Source organism: Colobus angolensis, unplaced genomic scaffold (genome assembly GCF_000951035.1).
Source record: "Colobus angolensis palliatus isolate OR3802 unplaced genomic scaffold, Cang.pa_1.0 Scaffold99, whole genome shotgun sequence".
NCBI classification, from domain to species: Eukaryota; Metazoa; Chordata; class Mammalia; order Primates; family Cercopithecidae; genus Colobus; species Colobus angolensis.
Window position 1 is genome coordinate 1,433,338 of NW_012123931.1, and position 15,923 is coordinate 1,449,260.

At 38.9% G+C, this 15,923-nt stretch overlaps 1 protein-coding gene across 1 annotated transcript in view; it reads right to left on the minus strand.

Moving 5' to 3' along the window:
- TSPAN3 (tetraspanin 3) overlaps positions 1-15,923 on the minus strand; it is a 64,369-nt gene that overhangs the window by 8,763 nt on the left and 39,683 nt on the right. The window contains exons 3-4 of the mRNA XM_011933008.1: positions 1,300-1,491; positions 1,024-1,098 (exon numbers count right to left, since the gene is read on the minus strand). Of these exons, the coding sequence (XP_011788398.1) occupies positions 1,024-1,098; positions 1,300-1,491 (267 nt within the window). The remainder of the gene's footprint in view (positions 1-1,023; positions 1,099-1,299; positions 1,492-15,923) is intronic.

A 15,923-nucleotide genomic window follows, 5' to 3' on the forward strand; every position in this document is an offset into this window, starting at 1 on the left:
TTTAAAAACATCAGTCCTTAGAAGTGGCACTTAATGAAAAAGCTGCTGTTCAATGTATTGCAAAAAGGAGACAGGAAACAAGCTGCATAGCTCATTGCTGCCAATTACTAAAATGGCAAGCAAGTATCATTTAGTAAAGTTTGCTTGTACCAGATCCTCCTTGCCCCTCTGAGGACTGGACTTATCTGGTAATTACAACAGTAATAAAGTAAGTCGATAAAATTGATAACCAGATCATAGGTAGGGACATAATCCACTGCATTTTTTTTTTAGCACAGCTTTACAGTACCTTACGTATCAATGATCTGAAAATTAACTTGGCATATATTATGTCCTTGACTTAAAACCATTAAGTTATAATGAGAATGAGTCTATTATGTCTTTACCATGCCTCTAAAATTATGCCCATATTAATTAATTTAAAGCAGCCTATTTAGCCTTAAGTGGTACTAGAGGTAGACAGCAAAATCAGGCAAAATAGAAAGGAAGGAATGGTGAAATGACTAAAAAAAAAATGAAGGGCAAGAAAGGAGTGCTGGCACCAGCTGCCTTGGTGTTCTAAGTTGGCAGGACCCCTTATTCCTCAGGACAGGGGTGGAAGGTGGGATCACAACTCACAACATCTTTTTCTATGTTCAGGACCAAGGCATTTTTTAAAGAGACAATGGAAAACGAAATCCTGAGTTTGGTTCTTCTAAAGCAGAAATCAGAAAATTATGCCTCCCCTCATATAGGCAATCTATGTGCTGAGGAAATCTGAACAAACTTCTCAGCTAATTATTCATTTGCAGCTATAAATACCTATAATCAAGAACAATACATATATAATACTCTGCTATATTAAATGTGGTGAGGAATCTTGATATGTAAATATTTGGCAATTAACTTTAGATATTTAAAATACAGATTAAACAAGTAAGGCAAAAGAAAATGTTTACTCTGATAAAATGAATGTGTTCTATTTTACTTGAAACACTTAAACCACCTTTTAAGGCATTATGTGAATTACAGTAGACAACATACCTTTGCTCTGTAAACATATCCCAAAACCACTACAACAACTTCTGTGACAAAAACCAAGAGCAGGATGATGACAAACTGTAAGAAAACATTGTTTAAAATTATATACAAATGAAAAAATAACTTTAAATACACTCTTGATTAAAAAAACTTATCAGAGATAATTGCTAGAAGTTTAAATGCTAACTCTGTTCCAACTGTAAGAGCCAAAGAGTCTCAGGTTCAAGAATAGAGTAGTGTGGACTAAATACTCCCGCGTGTTCTGACAACACTTCTTACCGTGGCAAGTCCACAGCGACTTTCCCGGATTGTGGCACAGCAGCCAATTAGCCCAATGATGAAAAGCAGGGCTCCTACAGCTATGATCACTACAGCAGGGATGAGCGTGTACACATCTTCGAAGAAGTGATCATAGTCATCGTAAGTGATGAAGACATAGGCTCCCACATAGCATAAAATGCCAGCTGCCCCCTGTAGAAAACAAAGTCAGTACTGGTCTCTAAGCACTGCTGGTAAAAATTTCCTATTATTGCTTAGTATGGTATAATTTAATGAGAGTTACCGTAACTGTTACAGACTTTTTTCAGTGAAGCTGAAAAGTCTTCTATGATTCCTTATTCAGGGCATTTCTATACTAGATAAAGTTAAAAAGTTATCCACACTTCACCTACTTTTCAATAATTGATGGTTCAGCTAGGACCAAGAAACCATAACCAAAAAATAATGATGATGACACACACCTACACATCCCTAAAGGCTTACTGTAGCTCAATTCCACATCCAATACGGATCAGTATGGTGGCAGGGGGATCCTTGCTCACTGCAGTTACCCTCAATAAGTGGGGAAATGTGGTAGACATGACAGAGCTTGGATTTGAATTCAGGCAATCTGACTCCAGAATCTGCACTTCTAATCTCTATCTACCCCACCTCAGGGAAAAGAAAATAAACCAACTAGTGAGCATGATACGCACCCCGCTTCCAAACATCTTGCTGTCCTAGAGACAGTGAAATGGCAAAGCTAGAGGGCTCAGTCATTAAAGAACATTACAAGCCCTCTATTAATTCTTTAGAATGGTGGTTCTCAAACTTTCAAGTATATAGGAACTGCCTGAGGATCTGAATAACATGCAGATTGATTCAGGAGATCTGGGGAGGACCCTGAGAATCTGCATTTCTAACAAGTTCCCAGGTGATGCTGGTGCAGCTTCTTCTTGGAGCACACTTTGAGTAACAAGGTATTAAAGACCTAAAGGGAAAGTGAACACACAAAGGCATGCGATAGGTGTGCCTTATTTCAGCTGCTTCTCCAGGCTTCATTCTCCAGCTGCAGAGTCTTACTTTCTCCGCTATCGTCAATTTTGCTGTCTTTGGGTACCAGCTCTGTGCTGACAGCCCAATGCCACTGGCTTATATGCAAACAAGCAAATGCAGTGTCAGAGTAAGTGTTAAAACATTTGATTATCATTTGTATAAAAATGAGTTATCATTTATAGAGTACTTTGAAACTTTCACAAGAAGTATTTCATCATCCTTTTAAATTTAATATATAAATCATCTTCAAACTAGAAACAGCTGCCACAATGATATTGGAAATATCATTAACTTCTCTGAACCTGAAAACCCAGCTCATTTAAGTTTATGAAATTCAGTAAGCTTGGGGATCATCAGTATATTTTCTTACACTAGACCATTAGGATCACTGTCAGATGAGGAAGAAAAAGACTCCATTTATGTAAATTTGGGAAAGTAACTTAATTTTTTAAAATGTAACATGAACTTTTTAAAGTAAGAAGACAACTAGAATAATGAAGGCAATTTTAAAAAACATCATTTTAAAACTCTCTTCCTCTGGCTTCCAAGAGGCCCCACTGCTGGTTTTCTTCCTACTTCCCCAGCTGTTCACTTTTTCATTCTCTTCACGGACTCTGAGATGTTAGTGATCTCCAGGGTTCTGTCTTCAGCCTTATTCTTTAGTCATTCGCTGGGCTCTCTGTGGGCTACAGCAGCTATGGCTTCATTAGTCATTGTAGCTCACTACCTGAGCTATCATCTCAGACCTACACATTTCCATCTGCAAGTTCCAGAGACACGCCATCCTCAACCTGTCTCAAACCTTTTCTGCCTTCCTGCCCAGCCCATCTAATCTTCCCTTACATTCCTATCATAGCAAAAGGTACCAGACATCTAATTTTTCCGGTCAAACATCTGAGGATTAACTTTCCTTGCCCCACCTCTATAGTCCATCAATCACAAAACTTCAAGTTTACTTCCAAAACATTATTTGAATACTTCAACTCCTCTTCAACCCCACTGCAGTGCTTCTGTCTTAATTTGGGCCTTATCCCCCTAAATTTTATTTATTGACTCTCCCTGCATCTTAATACATTCTTTATACTACCAGGGTTATTTTTATTAAAAACACAAACCATGTAATCCCAGCACTTTGGGAGGCTGAGATGGGCGGATCACGGGGTCAGGAGATCGAGATCATCCTGGCTAACACAGTGAAACCCCATTTCTACTAAAAATACAAAAAATTAGCCGGGCGTGGTGGCGGGTGCCTGTAGTCCCAGCTACTCGGGAGGCTGAGGCAGGAGAATGGTGTGAACCCAGGAGGCGGAGCTTGCCGTGAGCCGAGATCATGCCACTGCACTCCAGCCTGGGTGACAGAGCAAGACTCCGTCTTAAAAAACAAAACAAAACAAAAGACCAGACTAAGGTATAGCCTTACTTAAAATCAGGATGAGGCAAGTGAGACCCCGATGAACCAAGCTGTTCCTCCTTTTCAGCCTCAGATCTCATTACCCCTTGTGAACCATGAACAATATAGAACTGTTATACCGAAATGGACCACATATTCTTTCATTTCTTTGCCTCTGCTGTTCTCTTTAGAATGCTCTCTTCAAATGCCTGGGAACTCCTTGTTGCTCATTAAGATGAAGCTTAAATGCTACCTCTTCCTTTTAGAAGCCATTCTTGACCATTTCAGGCTAGATCAGCTGCCCCTGGTGGACACACACATCTCCCAGTGCATGGTTCTAACAGAATATTTATCAAAACGGTTGCAATTATAGCTATACCTGTCTCAACACACCTTGAGAGCACAAATTGTACCCATCTGTCCTTCACCCTTGTATCATCTAGAACGGTGCTTGACAGACAGCAGGTATCAGTTAAAATGTATTGAGTACACCTCATCTTACCCCTTTCCCTTGAAATCACCCTCCCAACTCTATCATAAGCTTTGGTTTGTATTTGCCTTGGTTTATATTTGTATTTGTTTGTATCTGGTTTCTCTTCAGTTCAATGCTTATAGTTTTTAATTCACTATTCAAACATTTGGCAACTTAATTCAGCTTGCTGAATTCTGATGGCCATTACATCTGGAATATATTAATATATCATAAATGTCTGTCATAAATATAAATGCTGTATTACAGCAAACTGCCTGTTCAAAGGTTCTCAGAGTTTACTGACGTATTTGCTTTTGGGGCATAGTACTAGAGAATGAAGGTGAGCACAAAAGTTGGCGGGGGGAAGAAGAGAAATAGCTTATTTTAATTTGGGTGCATTTATTACAGAAGTATGTCAACTACTTAACACTCTTACCAAATACCCCTTTTTATTGACTACGTGTGTGATATATATTCACACACATGTACACACACACATTTTGCTAAATAGTATCAGTCCTCAAGCTAAATTAGAAGCAATCCAAAGTGTAAATTAATCAAATTTTGTTATTTGTTTTCATTAGGCATTTCTCTATCCCTTAATGTTATAGCTTTTTTTACTTTAAAAGGCAGTATTTATTTCTCACAAGGCTTGAGTCAAAATGAATTCCATTCCTGAGCCTTCGGTACACTCACCAAAACTTCGCTAGTTTTGGCCTATGTAAATTTGAATGAAAATAAGAGAAAACTGGAGGACATATGTACTTAACGATTAACCTGAAGCATAGTTCACTGATGAACTACTTGCATTTTAGACATAAAATGATGAGTTTTCAATCTAAAGAGGTTCCTATGAGACGCACATTTAGTGCTGCTTGAAGATGGGCCAAGGGAAACGTTTCCTCTGCTGCCACTGCCACTCCCCACTAAAAGAGGCACTCATCTGAAACTGAGACTACAAGAAAGCAGAAAAACCAACAGAGACAACCAGACGTACAACAAATGCAATGGAGGGCTGTGGGGAGATGCCATTTGTAAAGCTGCCTCTCCTTTTCTGATAGGCTCTAGAACAGTTTTTTTTGCTTCCAGGCTGCAACCAGTCAACATCCAAGTCACACAACGAGATGAGAACATAACAAAGCTCAATTTGGCAACATACAGTGAAAGGAACTTACTAGTTGCATACTCCAAAAAGGAAACTGCACTGATTGCTGATATGAAACTATACACATCAAATTGCTTATAAATAGAGGATGTGTTTCCTAAATTGAAAACAGCTTCAAACTTTGCTTTTACTGAAATATGTATATGGTGCTTATATCTTAAGCCGTATAATAAACAATTATGAAATGACACTGGTTACTCTGAAAAATATAGAAGAGGTATCCCAGTAGGGGCTGAAGACCTAAAAACAGCCAAAAGTAACTGCTGTAATGATATCCAACCATCAATATGAAAAACACTCAAAAGAACATGGGAAACAGTATGGTAAATGGAAGAGAGGTTCTAAGAAATTCCTAACTAGCATGCATAGGGACTTTGTAGTCCCTCAGATTTTTAATGCAGAAATTATGGCTATCAGAAAAGCTATATAAAAGGTGAGCTTAAATTCTTCTTTTGAAGGGCCATGATGGGATTGAGATCTATCAAAGGATCTGAGCTTTGCCAATAAAGCAGCTGCAAAGGAGGGGTGTGGGGAGGAGGGACGCGCAACAGAAAAGGAGATGAAATGTAGAACTTGGAAGCAGCTGAACTGCTTTAGTCACCACTGAGAAAATCTGAGCCTATAAGGAGGATTTGTGCCAGGACAGTATACTAAAAATATTCATCCTTTTTACAAAGAAGTGAAAGGAAATTTAGGCAACAGGCTGAGGTCTGAAATTACAGAAAGAGTAATTTTTTAAAAACCATTCTTTATCTTTTAATAAGCCTATCCTCTAAATTAAGTCACAAAATTTTAAAACTTTAGGAGAGCCAATGCTTTTCCACTGAGCTGTTTCTCTAAAAAATAAAGCCATCATTATAAAATTTTGCAAGTGTATGAGTTCCAAAAGTATGATACCTCATTTTATGCTTTTACCCTTCCTCTACATATGCGCAAATGTGAAATCTCTTAAAGAGATTTCATTCTTATACGAGATTGCTTTTTCCATAGCTAAGAAACTATTTCTTTTGGGGGGGAGGTAATTTTCAAATATTCTATGAAAGAGAAAAGTAGGTAAAATGTTAAAATCTGGGCCGGGCGCAGTGGCTCACGCCTGTAATCCCAGCACTTTGGGAGGCCAAGCTGGCAAATCATTTGAGGTAGGGAGTTCGAGACCAGCCTGATCAACAAGGAAAAACCCCGTCTCTACTAAAAATACAAAATTAGCTGGGCATGGTGGCACATGCCTGTAATCCCAGCTACTCAGGAAGGCTGAGGCAGGAGAATCACTTGAATCCGGGAGGTGGAGGTTGCAGTGAGCCGAGATCGCACCACTGCACTCCAGCCTGGGCAACAAGAGCAAAACTCGGTCTCCAAAAAAAAAAAAAAAAAATTACAATCTGTAAAACTCTTAAATTCCTTCATTTTCATCAACCACAGTGTAACTTGCCATTGGAATGTGGCAATAATAAAAATGAAACAGATTTGCTACAAGTGGCGAGATGAAGTAGCTCTGTTGCCAAAAGTATACCTATATGGAGATTTAGAAATGTGAAGGTGAAACCATCCCACAGGACATTTTGGGCGAAGCTGAAGCAAGGAATAGAAGTGAGTTTCTTGCAGTGGTATGTAGTAGACTTTGATGATGGTTCACGTCTAGAACTGGCAAGAATCAAGACAATGTAAAGACAAGGCACCATCTGGACTTTATTCACCTAAAAGCACAGTGTCTGACAAATTCTTGCTTGCCTGTGTGAATTGCTCCTTTGGAGCGATTTTTGCCAAAGAATCAATTAGTAAAGTAGAAGTGACTGGAGTGTTGAGAGAAAGGAAAAAAATCAAGAAGTAAAAGACTGAGCAAAAATTGTTGTACTCTAGACTTCGTAAGAAAGCAGGTCTTAAAAGCAAAGGGGAAAAACAGGCAGGAATCCATCTTATGCATATGTCTTTTTAACATTTAATCCAGAATTTCCTATACTGTCCTATTATTTTCCATATACCTCTTTTCTCTCCTGGGAAGAATCATTGGTAATTCCATACAGTGGATTTCTGAAAGCTTCCCCAGACTCCACCCTTATGCTATTACAAGTATCTTAAAATCATCTTAAATCCTTTAGCATTCTACTTGCCGTAATGTATATTCTCTAATTCAACCAGGCTTTCTTTCACCTCCAACTTAATCTGACAGAACAGTTTACGGCACTAAACACAACTACTTCTTATGTAAGTCCACTACCAGTATATATCATTTACTCTCCTACCAATTCTCAAGGGAAAAAAAAAAGGCCATTCCAAAGACTCCAAATCCTCTTTCAGAAATTAAAGCTACTCTTACCAAGAATTTCTGCAGCTATTAAATAACATCATTTTCTACCTAACAAATTGATCAACAGTAAAGTTAAGGAGTATTCAAAGATATGTGAGGGTGCAGAGAGAAGGGCCCTCAGACAGGCGGGAACACAAACTAATAGAGAATCATCTCTTTGGAAAGCAATCTGTCAATACATATCTGCCTCAGCATTGATACCTATATACCTACTTATTCCACTTCCAGGAACCTATCCTTAACAAAGTTAGTCAGAAACACAGATTTGTATAAAAGGTAATTAATCGAAATGTTATAACGAAATTGTGGCTGCAAAAATGAAAATTAAAAAGCCCAGGTATTCAGAGGTGTGTTTGCATTCAGTCCTGAAATTTTCTTAAAGCATCGTTTAATAATATAATTGTGGTGTGATCAGGAAAAAACACATATACCACATATTAGAAACAAACCAAAATGCTAATATTGGTTGTCTCTGGGTGGTAGAACTATGGGTGATATCAGTTTGCTTTTTAAAATACTTTTTAGTGTCTTCTTTAAAATATATTAGTTGCATAATTAGAATAATAGTTAAAATTATGTCTGAAATTGAGGCTTTGCTGTTCTCTCACCAGTGAATTAATTCCTGGATGTGTCCTTAACCAATCAAACACAGACACCTCTTACATCCTAAATATTTTAGGCACCTCCGCCAATCTCTCCCACTTATCACTTTTCTCAGGTCTGTGTGGCTTTGACTCATCCTGTACATGTTTTCTGATTATCTAACACAATTCTTTCAATGTACATTATGTTCCTTTTCTCATATTACTTTTCAAGGAGACAAGTTTTTTTTTTTTTTTAAGTCCTACTTAAATTGGGGTGTAAAGTTTTGTGTTTTTTTAACTCACCACTGTAGTAATGAGAAAATTATTTTATTTATTTATTTTTTTTGAGACAGGGTGTCGCTATGTTGCCCAGGCTGGCCTCAGACTCCTTCGCTCAGGGGATCCTCTCATCTCAGTCTTACTTGTAGCTAGGATTACAGGCATGTGCCACCATGCCTGGCTAAGAGTTTAAAGTTCTGACAAGCCACCGTTACCATCAACATCACTATTATTATTGCCATTATTCTTAAATAAGAAATATTTTAATTATTTTTACTGCTATTACTCTGATGATATGCCAGTGGTCATGCTCCTCAATTCTGCCTTATTTTCACCTTTTCTCTATTTGGTTTTTCATAATCATTATTAACCCAGCTTAACAAAGTTGTTCTATTTAATCCAGTATCTACTGGCTGAACAACTCAAAAGTTCGGGTGGCAAAGAAACTGGAGATTAACCAATTGCCGTTGCCAAATTATTGTTAACAGCATGGAAATTGGCTGTTTCCAGATGGTAGGGCTCCAGAGGTTATCTGAGAAGCATGAAATTTAAATATGTATTTTCTCTGAGACCCTCTGTTACCCCACCCTACTCTAACTGTAAAAAGAGTCCACTACAACATCACAGGAGCCTGAGGTGCTTACGCTTTGTAATGCTGGAGTTCATCCATGCTTGGATTGTGTGTTTAACCAGTAGCAACAACAATGTAAGTTACAAAATGTCAACATTTATTCTAGAACCCCTTCAGTAGATTAAAAACAACACATAAATGCAGATAATTTTTCTTATCTATTAACTCTGCCTAACTACTAAAAGGAAGACAGTGAGGAGAAGGAAGAGGAAGAAGATACGTTAACATTTTTCAATAAAGACTTACTTGAGACCAGCCATGAGTAAGATTTCTGGGGGAAAGGTGCATATAGAAATTTAATTCGATGAAAAGTCTACCCTCTCTTCCCATTAGCTGTAAGACTACAGGGACTGTGTTTACTCTAAAAACAGGTCAAGGGTAGATACTCAATATGCATTTACTCATGAATGATTCTTAGTACACCTGTTTGGTCTAAGCACAAACTTTATGGAATACATTTTCTGAAAAAAAATCAAACAAGCCTAACCTGAATTAGATCTTATGGAATAAAATTCATTAAACTATTTCAAAGCATGATAAATATCCTAGAAAGCTAATAACCCATTCCTTAAACTGCAACTAGAGAGAGCGCCCCTGCTGATTCCAAGTTCTAAATGATTACTCAGGACCTTGACAAGGCTTTTGGTCAGTGGACAGGTGAGTAAGAATGTAGCAAGAGTGGAGACATTCATTTTCTTAACTGTTGAAGACAAACTAAGACACATACACTTCCTATTATGTACTTGCTTCCTGACAAGTTAGATTTTCTTCTAGTGAATTGAAAACAACTATGAAAAAGCAAAGTTAGCTGAAGGTGTGTCCCATGACATATTCTTTGTCAGAGCAGTCATTCATAATAGGAGAAATACAGGAAGTAGAGAAACAAATTCCAGGATATCAGATGCAGGTTCCAGTTTAAAAGTATCATATTACCACCTCGAAAGTGCAGGATGTGCTGGAAAACACAAAGTATGTACAAGATTTGTGACAAGGGAGAACCACACTTGAAATACCTCATTATAATGTTGTATTTTTTAAACAAAAGCATGATGGTATAAACCTCTTAGTAATTTGAATATACCAAGTATACTTTTGCCTTAGTCTATAGCCTGTTCCTTCAGTTCTGAATCCCCCCAATCTCCCAATCTCTTCCAAATTATCCAAGTCAGTAAATTCTTATACTCCAGATTTTTTTGCCAACATAAAGCACCACCCAATCACTTTATCACATCACCCTTTAATTTTCTGCATAACACATCTCTCTGATCATTTTTCTTCTTTATTTTTGTGTGTCTTGTTTCACCGGAAAGTAAGTTCTATAAGAATACGGATTTTTCACTGTCTTTTAATCATTTATCAACAATATAAGCACAAGGTAGGTGCTCAAACATTAGTGTTATATTTGTTTAGCAAAGCAAATTTTCCTTAATTATATACATTCACAGACATAAGTTGTGATAAGTTTTATTTATTTATTTATTTTTTGAGATGGAGGCTCTGTTGCCCATGCTGGAGTGTAGTGGCTCGATCTTGGCTCACTGCAAGCTCCGCCTCCCGGGTTCATGCCATTCTCCTGCCTCAGTCTCCCGAGTAGCTGGGACTACAGGTGTGTGCCACCATGCCCGGCTAATTTTTTGTATTTTTAGTAGAGAAGAGGTTTCACCATGTTAGCCAGGATGGTCTCCATCTCCTGACCTTGTGATCCGCCCGCCTCGGCCTCCCAAAGTGCTGGGATCACAAGCGTGAGCCACCGTGTCCGGCCGACAAGTTTTATTTTTAAAGGCAGGATAAGTTTTAAAGGTTACATATGGCTTTCAAATACAATTTATATGTACAAAGTACTTCATATGAATGAATGATGGTTAGTGAAGGTGCCATGTTCCAAAGCTATTTCTAAAGGCATTTATTTAAAAGGTATGTGACTTTTTTGTGGTACTTCCCCCATTCTACAGGTGTCTCTACAGTGTTATACTATCACCTCTCAGACGAAAAGTAGCAACCTAAATAGATATTTAAGATTGTAAGTTCTATCAGCATGGACAAAGTTTTCTGTTCCAGTCCCTGTAATGCCTAAAATAAATATGAGCAAAATAGGTATTAGCCAATTAGTTTTTCTAATAGGGTTTAATAAAAAAGTAATTTGTATAACATAGGACTCGATTAAATAATCAATTAATTTACCAGAATAAAAACTTAATGGTAGGAAGTACTGATTTAAACTTGTTTTAGACGAGCCCTCTTTGGTCAAATTAAATGACTTACCAAATTAAAAATCCTGTCTGACCTTGGTACAAAGGTATACAAAGGTACAGTTTACAGAATAGGCTAATGACTATTTAATACAATAGCCTTGGCTGGGCGCAGTGGCTCATGCCTGTAATTCTAGCATTTTGGGAGGCCAAGGCAGGCAGACCACGAGGTGAGTTTGAGACCAGCCTGGCCAATATGGTGAAATTCTCTCTATTAAAAAAATACAAAAATTAGCCAGGCATGGTGGTGCATGCCTGTAGTCCCAGCTACTCGGGAGTCTGAGGCAGGTAGATCGCTCGAACCTGGGAGATGGAGGTTGCAGTCAGCCGAGATCATGCCACTGCACTCCAGCCTGGGCAACAGAGTGAGACTTCATCTCAAAAAAAAAAAAAAAAGCCTTTAAAATTTAGTCATTTACCTCAAACATTTCTAACCTTCTTCAATAAATCCTCATGGGTCCAGCATGAATACACTTACATTTAAAGCCTTATCACTCCATAAAAACAGAGGTCCAAGTTGATACAAGTTGTACATCCTTTCACTTGTCCAAGATTATCTTTCAAGCTACAAATCCTAATATTCTAGAATTTGGTGAGAAACTGTCTTGGACTGTTTTCTGTTACTTAGAACAGAATACCTGAAACTGGGTAATTTAAGAATTTTTTTACATAAATGGAGGCTGAGAAGTTCAAGATCAAGGGGCCGTATCTGGTCAGGGCCTTCTGCAGAGTCCTGAGGTGGCCCAGGACATCACACATGGTGAGGGGGCTGAGCATGCTGGCTCAGGTCTCTCTGCCTCTTCTTATAAAGCCACCAGTCCCATTCCCATGAAAACCCAATAATCCATTAATCCATGAATGGATTAATCCATTCATGAGGGTAGAGCCCTCATGACCCAATCACCCCTTAAAGGCCCCACCTCTCAATACGGCCACGTTCTGGGAATTCAGCTTCAACATGAATTTTAGAAAGGACAAACATTCTAACCATAGCAGAAGTTCCCTATTTCCATTAAGACAAATTTCAGGATTTTAGAAATGATTGTTTCCGCTTTCGGTTTGTGCCTTTCCACAGTAACATTATTACAGCATTGTTCCAAACTATCTACACCGAATCAACAGTAACGATTTTAGCTGTCAGATAATTTATAGCCTGAGTATTTCAGGTATATATCTATCTCCATGTCACAGCTCAATGAACAAACTGACAGCTGAATCAGGATATCAAGACATAAGAAAGTGTAGTTTAAAGGTCTTGCCAAAGCAATTAAACTTTGACCCTTGTTAACAATCAGCCATTACCATCTGACAGTTAAGAGCCAGTGCAACATAGTTTTTATTGCCTACAGTTGCCCAAGAGAACCTAGGTAAACATTTGATAAGCTCTATGGAGAGTATGTTTATTCTTCCCCTTATATATCTCAAGGCATTAAAAGGAGGGAGGGGCCACTATATAAGAATACATTTATTAAAACTGAAGAATGCATTACAAACTCCCAGGAAGAACCTTTTAACATTTTTTAATGTACTTCCTCATAATGACTTAATTCAAAAGAAAACAAAGTGTCACGTAAATTCTGGTACAGTTTCTAATTTTAGCAATGTTAAAATCGACATGCTTTAGAGAAGTGATTCTAACAAGTTTCTTCTCTTTACAAATCTTTTGAAATCACACTTTGTCCTAACACCACAGTCTCTAGAGTATGGGACGACCTGGGTTTGAACGCAGGCTATACCACACCTTGGGTGTGCTTAGCTCAGTCAACCTTAATGTTCTTCTCTAAAATATACATAATATTCCCTGCTAGATGGGAAAGCTGTGAGGATACACCATGTAAAGTGTTTAGCACAGTGCCTGGGGTGTAGTAACTCAAATGTTAGTTGCCATCACCCACCATCATCAGATTCCCACAGTTAGTCCATAAACTAATACTTTCTTGGGAGACATACCTAATGTTGTTTCCTCATTAGTTACGCAGCACTGTGCTACACGTGCCCCCAGCGTATCTGCTTAACTTCCTTAACACAACTCACAAAAACTTTACTACCCTACTAACCAAGACAAAGAGTATTTTTACTAAACATTACCACTTCAGTCTTGGCAATAACCCACCATAAAAAGCACCACAGAAGTTCAAAATAACTTTCTTCACTGGAATAATAGTATATATACTTACACAATATCCAGAGATTCAGAGGAATCACTTAGAACTGATATTTGAGTAAATAAAAATCTAATTTAAAGAAAATGGTTACTATAGTTTCAATTATTTTGTTACACGAACAATTCCAGTCCCTGAGCTTGAATAACCTAAAATTCACCTAATATTCTTCAAAATCAAATAGTTATGACCATAAATTCACAAGGAATAGTAAAGAGTACAGAGCCACATCTTTGCCTCTTAGGTAGCTTACTAGCTAACAAAGTGTTTCTCATTTGGAGACCCCTGAAAATTATTTTTCCTTTTAAAAAAGCCTGTAACTCTACTAAATAAATAAATAAATAAGAACACACGGTGCTTGGTTTTCTGTTCCTGCATTAGTTTGCTGAGGACGATGGCTTCCTGCTCCATCCATGTCCCTGCAAAGGACATGATCTCATTCTTTTTTTGTGGCTGCGTGGTGTCCCATGGTGTATATGTGCCACATTTTCTTTGTCCAGTCTACCATTGATGGCCATTTGGGTTGGCTCCATGTTTTTGCTGTTGTGAATGGTGCTGCAGTGAATATATGCCTGCATGTGTCTTTATAATAGAATGATTTACATTCCCTTGGGTATGTACCCAGTAGTGGGATTGCTGGGTCAAATGGTAGGAGAACGTCATATAATTTCTACATGCCAAGAAATAGTATTCTTCTTTTGTTTTCCAGTCATTTAGAAATGTAAATACTATTCTTGGCTCTCAGGTTGTAGAAAAACAGGTAGCTAACCGTTTTGTGCTCTTGGGCCAGAGACTGCTGACTCCTGGTTTACAACGAGATGCTATGAGAGTTAATGACTTAATCATTGTAGAAGATATTTCTCTTTATGGAATAAAAAATGTTTTGGATGCATAAGTAGCAGTAGGTCTATAGATACGTATTAAATTAGCAAAAGATGCCCTTATAATGGTCAGATTCACAAATCATGCCACATCTTCAAGGAAGAGACTGATACAACTTTTGCTAATGGAACTGGTTCTACACGTGCATTTCATTCTGCACAATAAACTCAAGAAACTGAAAAAATAAAATAAATAAATAAATAAATAAGCCTGTAACTCAAATTAAAGTATAAGAAACACTGCTCTAATTGGAAAAGAAAAAACCACGGAAATCCCAGTGTCGCCTGGGTGGTTGCGAACAGGTACTACCTCCCAGTTAGGACTCTTCACACACAAATGCCCTGATGGACTCTGGCAATACAAGTGTGTAGTAAGTGCTTTTAAATATATAACCATCCTTTTATGAAACAGCTGTTTTATCCCTTGTTGGGGGGTCGGGGGAGGAGGAAAGATTCTTTCCAGAACAGGTGTGCGTATGCGTGGGAGGGAGGAGCTGAATGGGGACCAGTGATAACGGGGAGGAGGAAGAGGCACAGAGTATGGTTAACAGGAATGTTCAAGGAGTGCTTTGGCGACTGTGGACAGAGCAATCTGTCCAGGGCACTCAAGTGTTTAAGGAAATGACGAGTTCAGAGGGGCAAGGTGATTTGGGATCAGACTGAGGACTTCAGCTGCAAGACCGGGGGAAGGAGCTGAACCTTATTCTACCGCTGAAGCTTCTGTTTTCCTTATTTTTAGATCAAGTGATGTGATAGAAGAAACGTTTTAAAAGATTTATCCGGGTGCAAAGTCCAGATGGGCTGGAGGTTGGAGAGACGGATAGGAACAACATAGGTTACTATAAAAGTCCCTGGTGAGATAAGGACCCAAACTGAGATGACATCGTTATAAACATTCCTTTCTCCGAGGGTGTATCCCCTAAAAATTCATAAGCCACCTTTTATTGAAAGTGAACTTTTAAAATCTTGTGTCATCTCCATCATATATTTAACCAAGGCTTATAATCTCACGGTTTGGTCACCCCCATGACCAAAACAAATAGACCGACGTTCTTGGTCAATGGATTATTTAGCTCCTCGAGTTGAAACCCTTCATTTTCTGGGCTGGTGACAGCCAGCCGGTTGCCCACACACAAAGGGCGTTAAGTGGAACCCTCGCCCCGACTCCGCGGCGTCCCCGCGGATCTGCCCGCCTCGGGACGGCCACTCGTCTGCGGGGCCCCGACAAAGAGCGCGGAACCTGAGCCTCTGGGGAAGATCCTATTTCGAGCCTGACGTCCTGTTAAAGTCTGCAATGAGCGCTCTCAGTCCAGCCGGCGACTCCAGGGCGAGACCTGGGCTCCTGGCACGGAGCCAGCCCGTGTGGGCCGAGCGCGAAGGCGCCGGCTGGAGACCGTGGAGTCCCCGAGGGCCTCCCCTCGCCGTCCTCCGCGCCCGGGCTCCCGGCTTGGTCCGGCAGGGACCTCGCGAA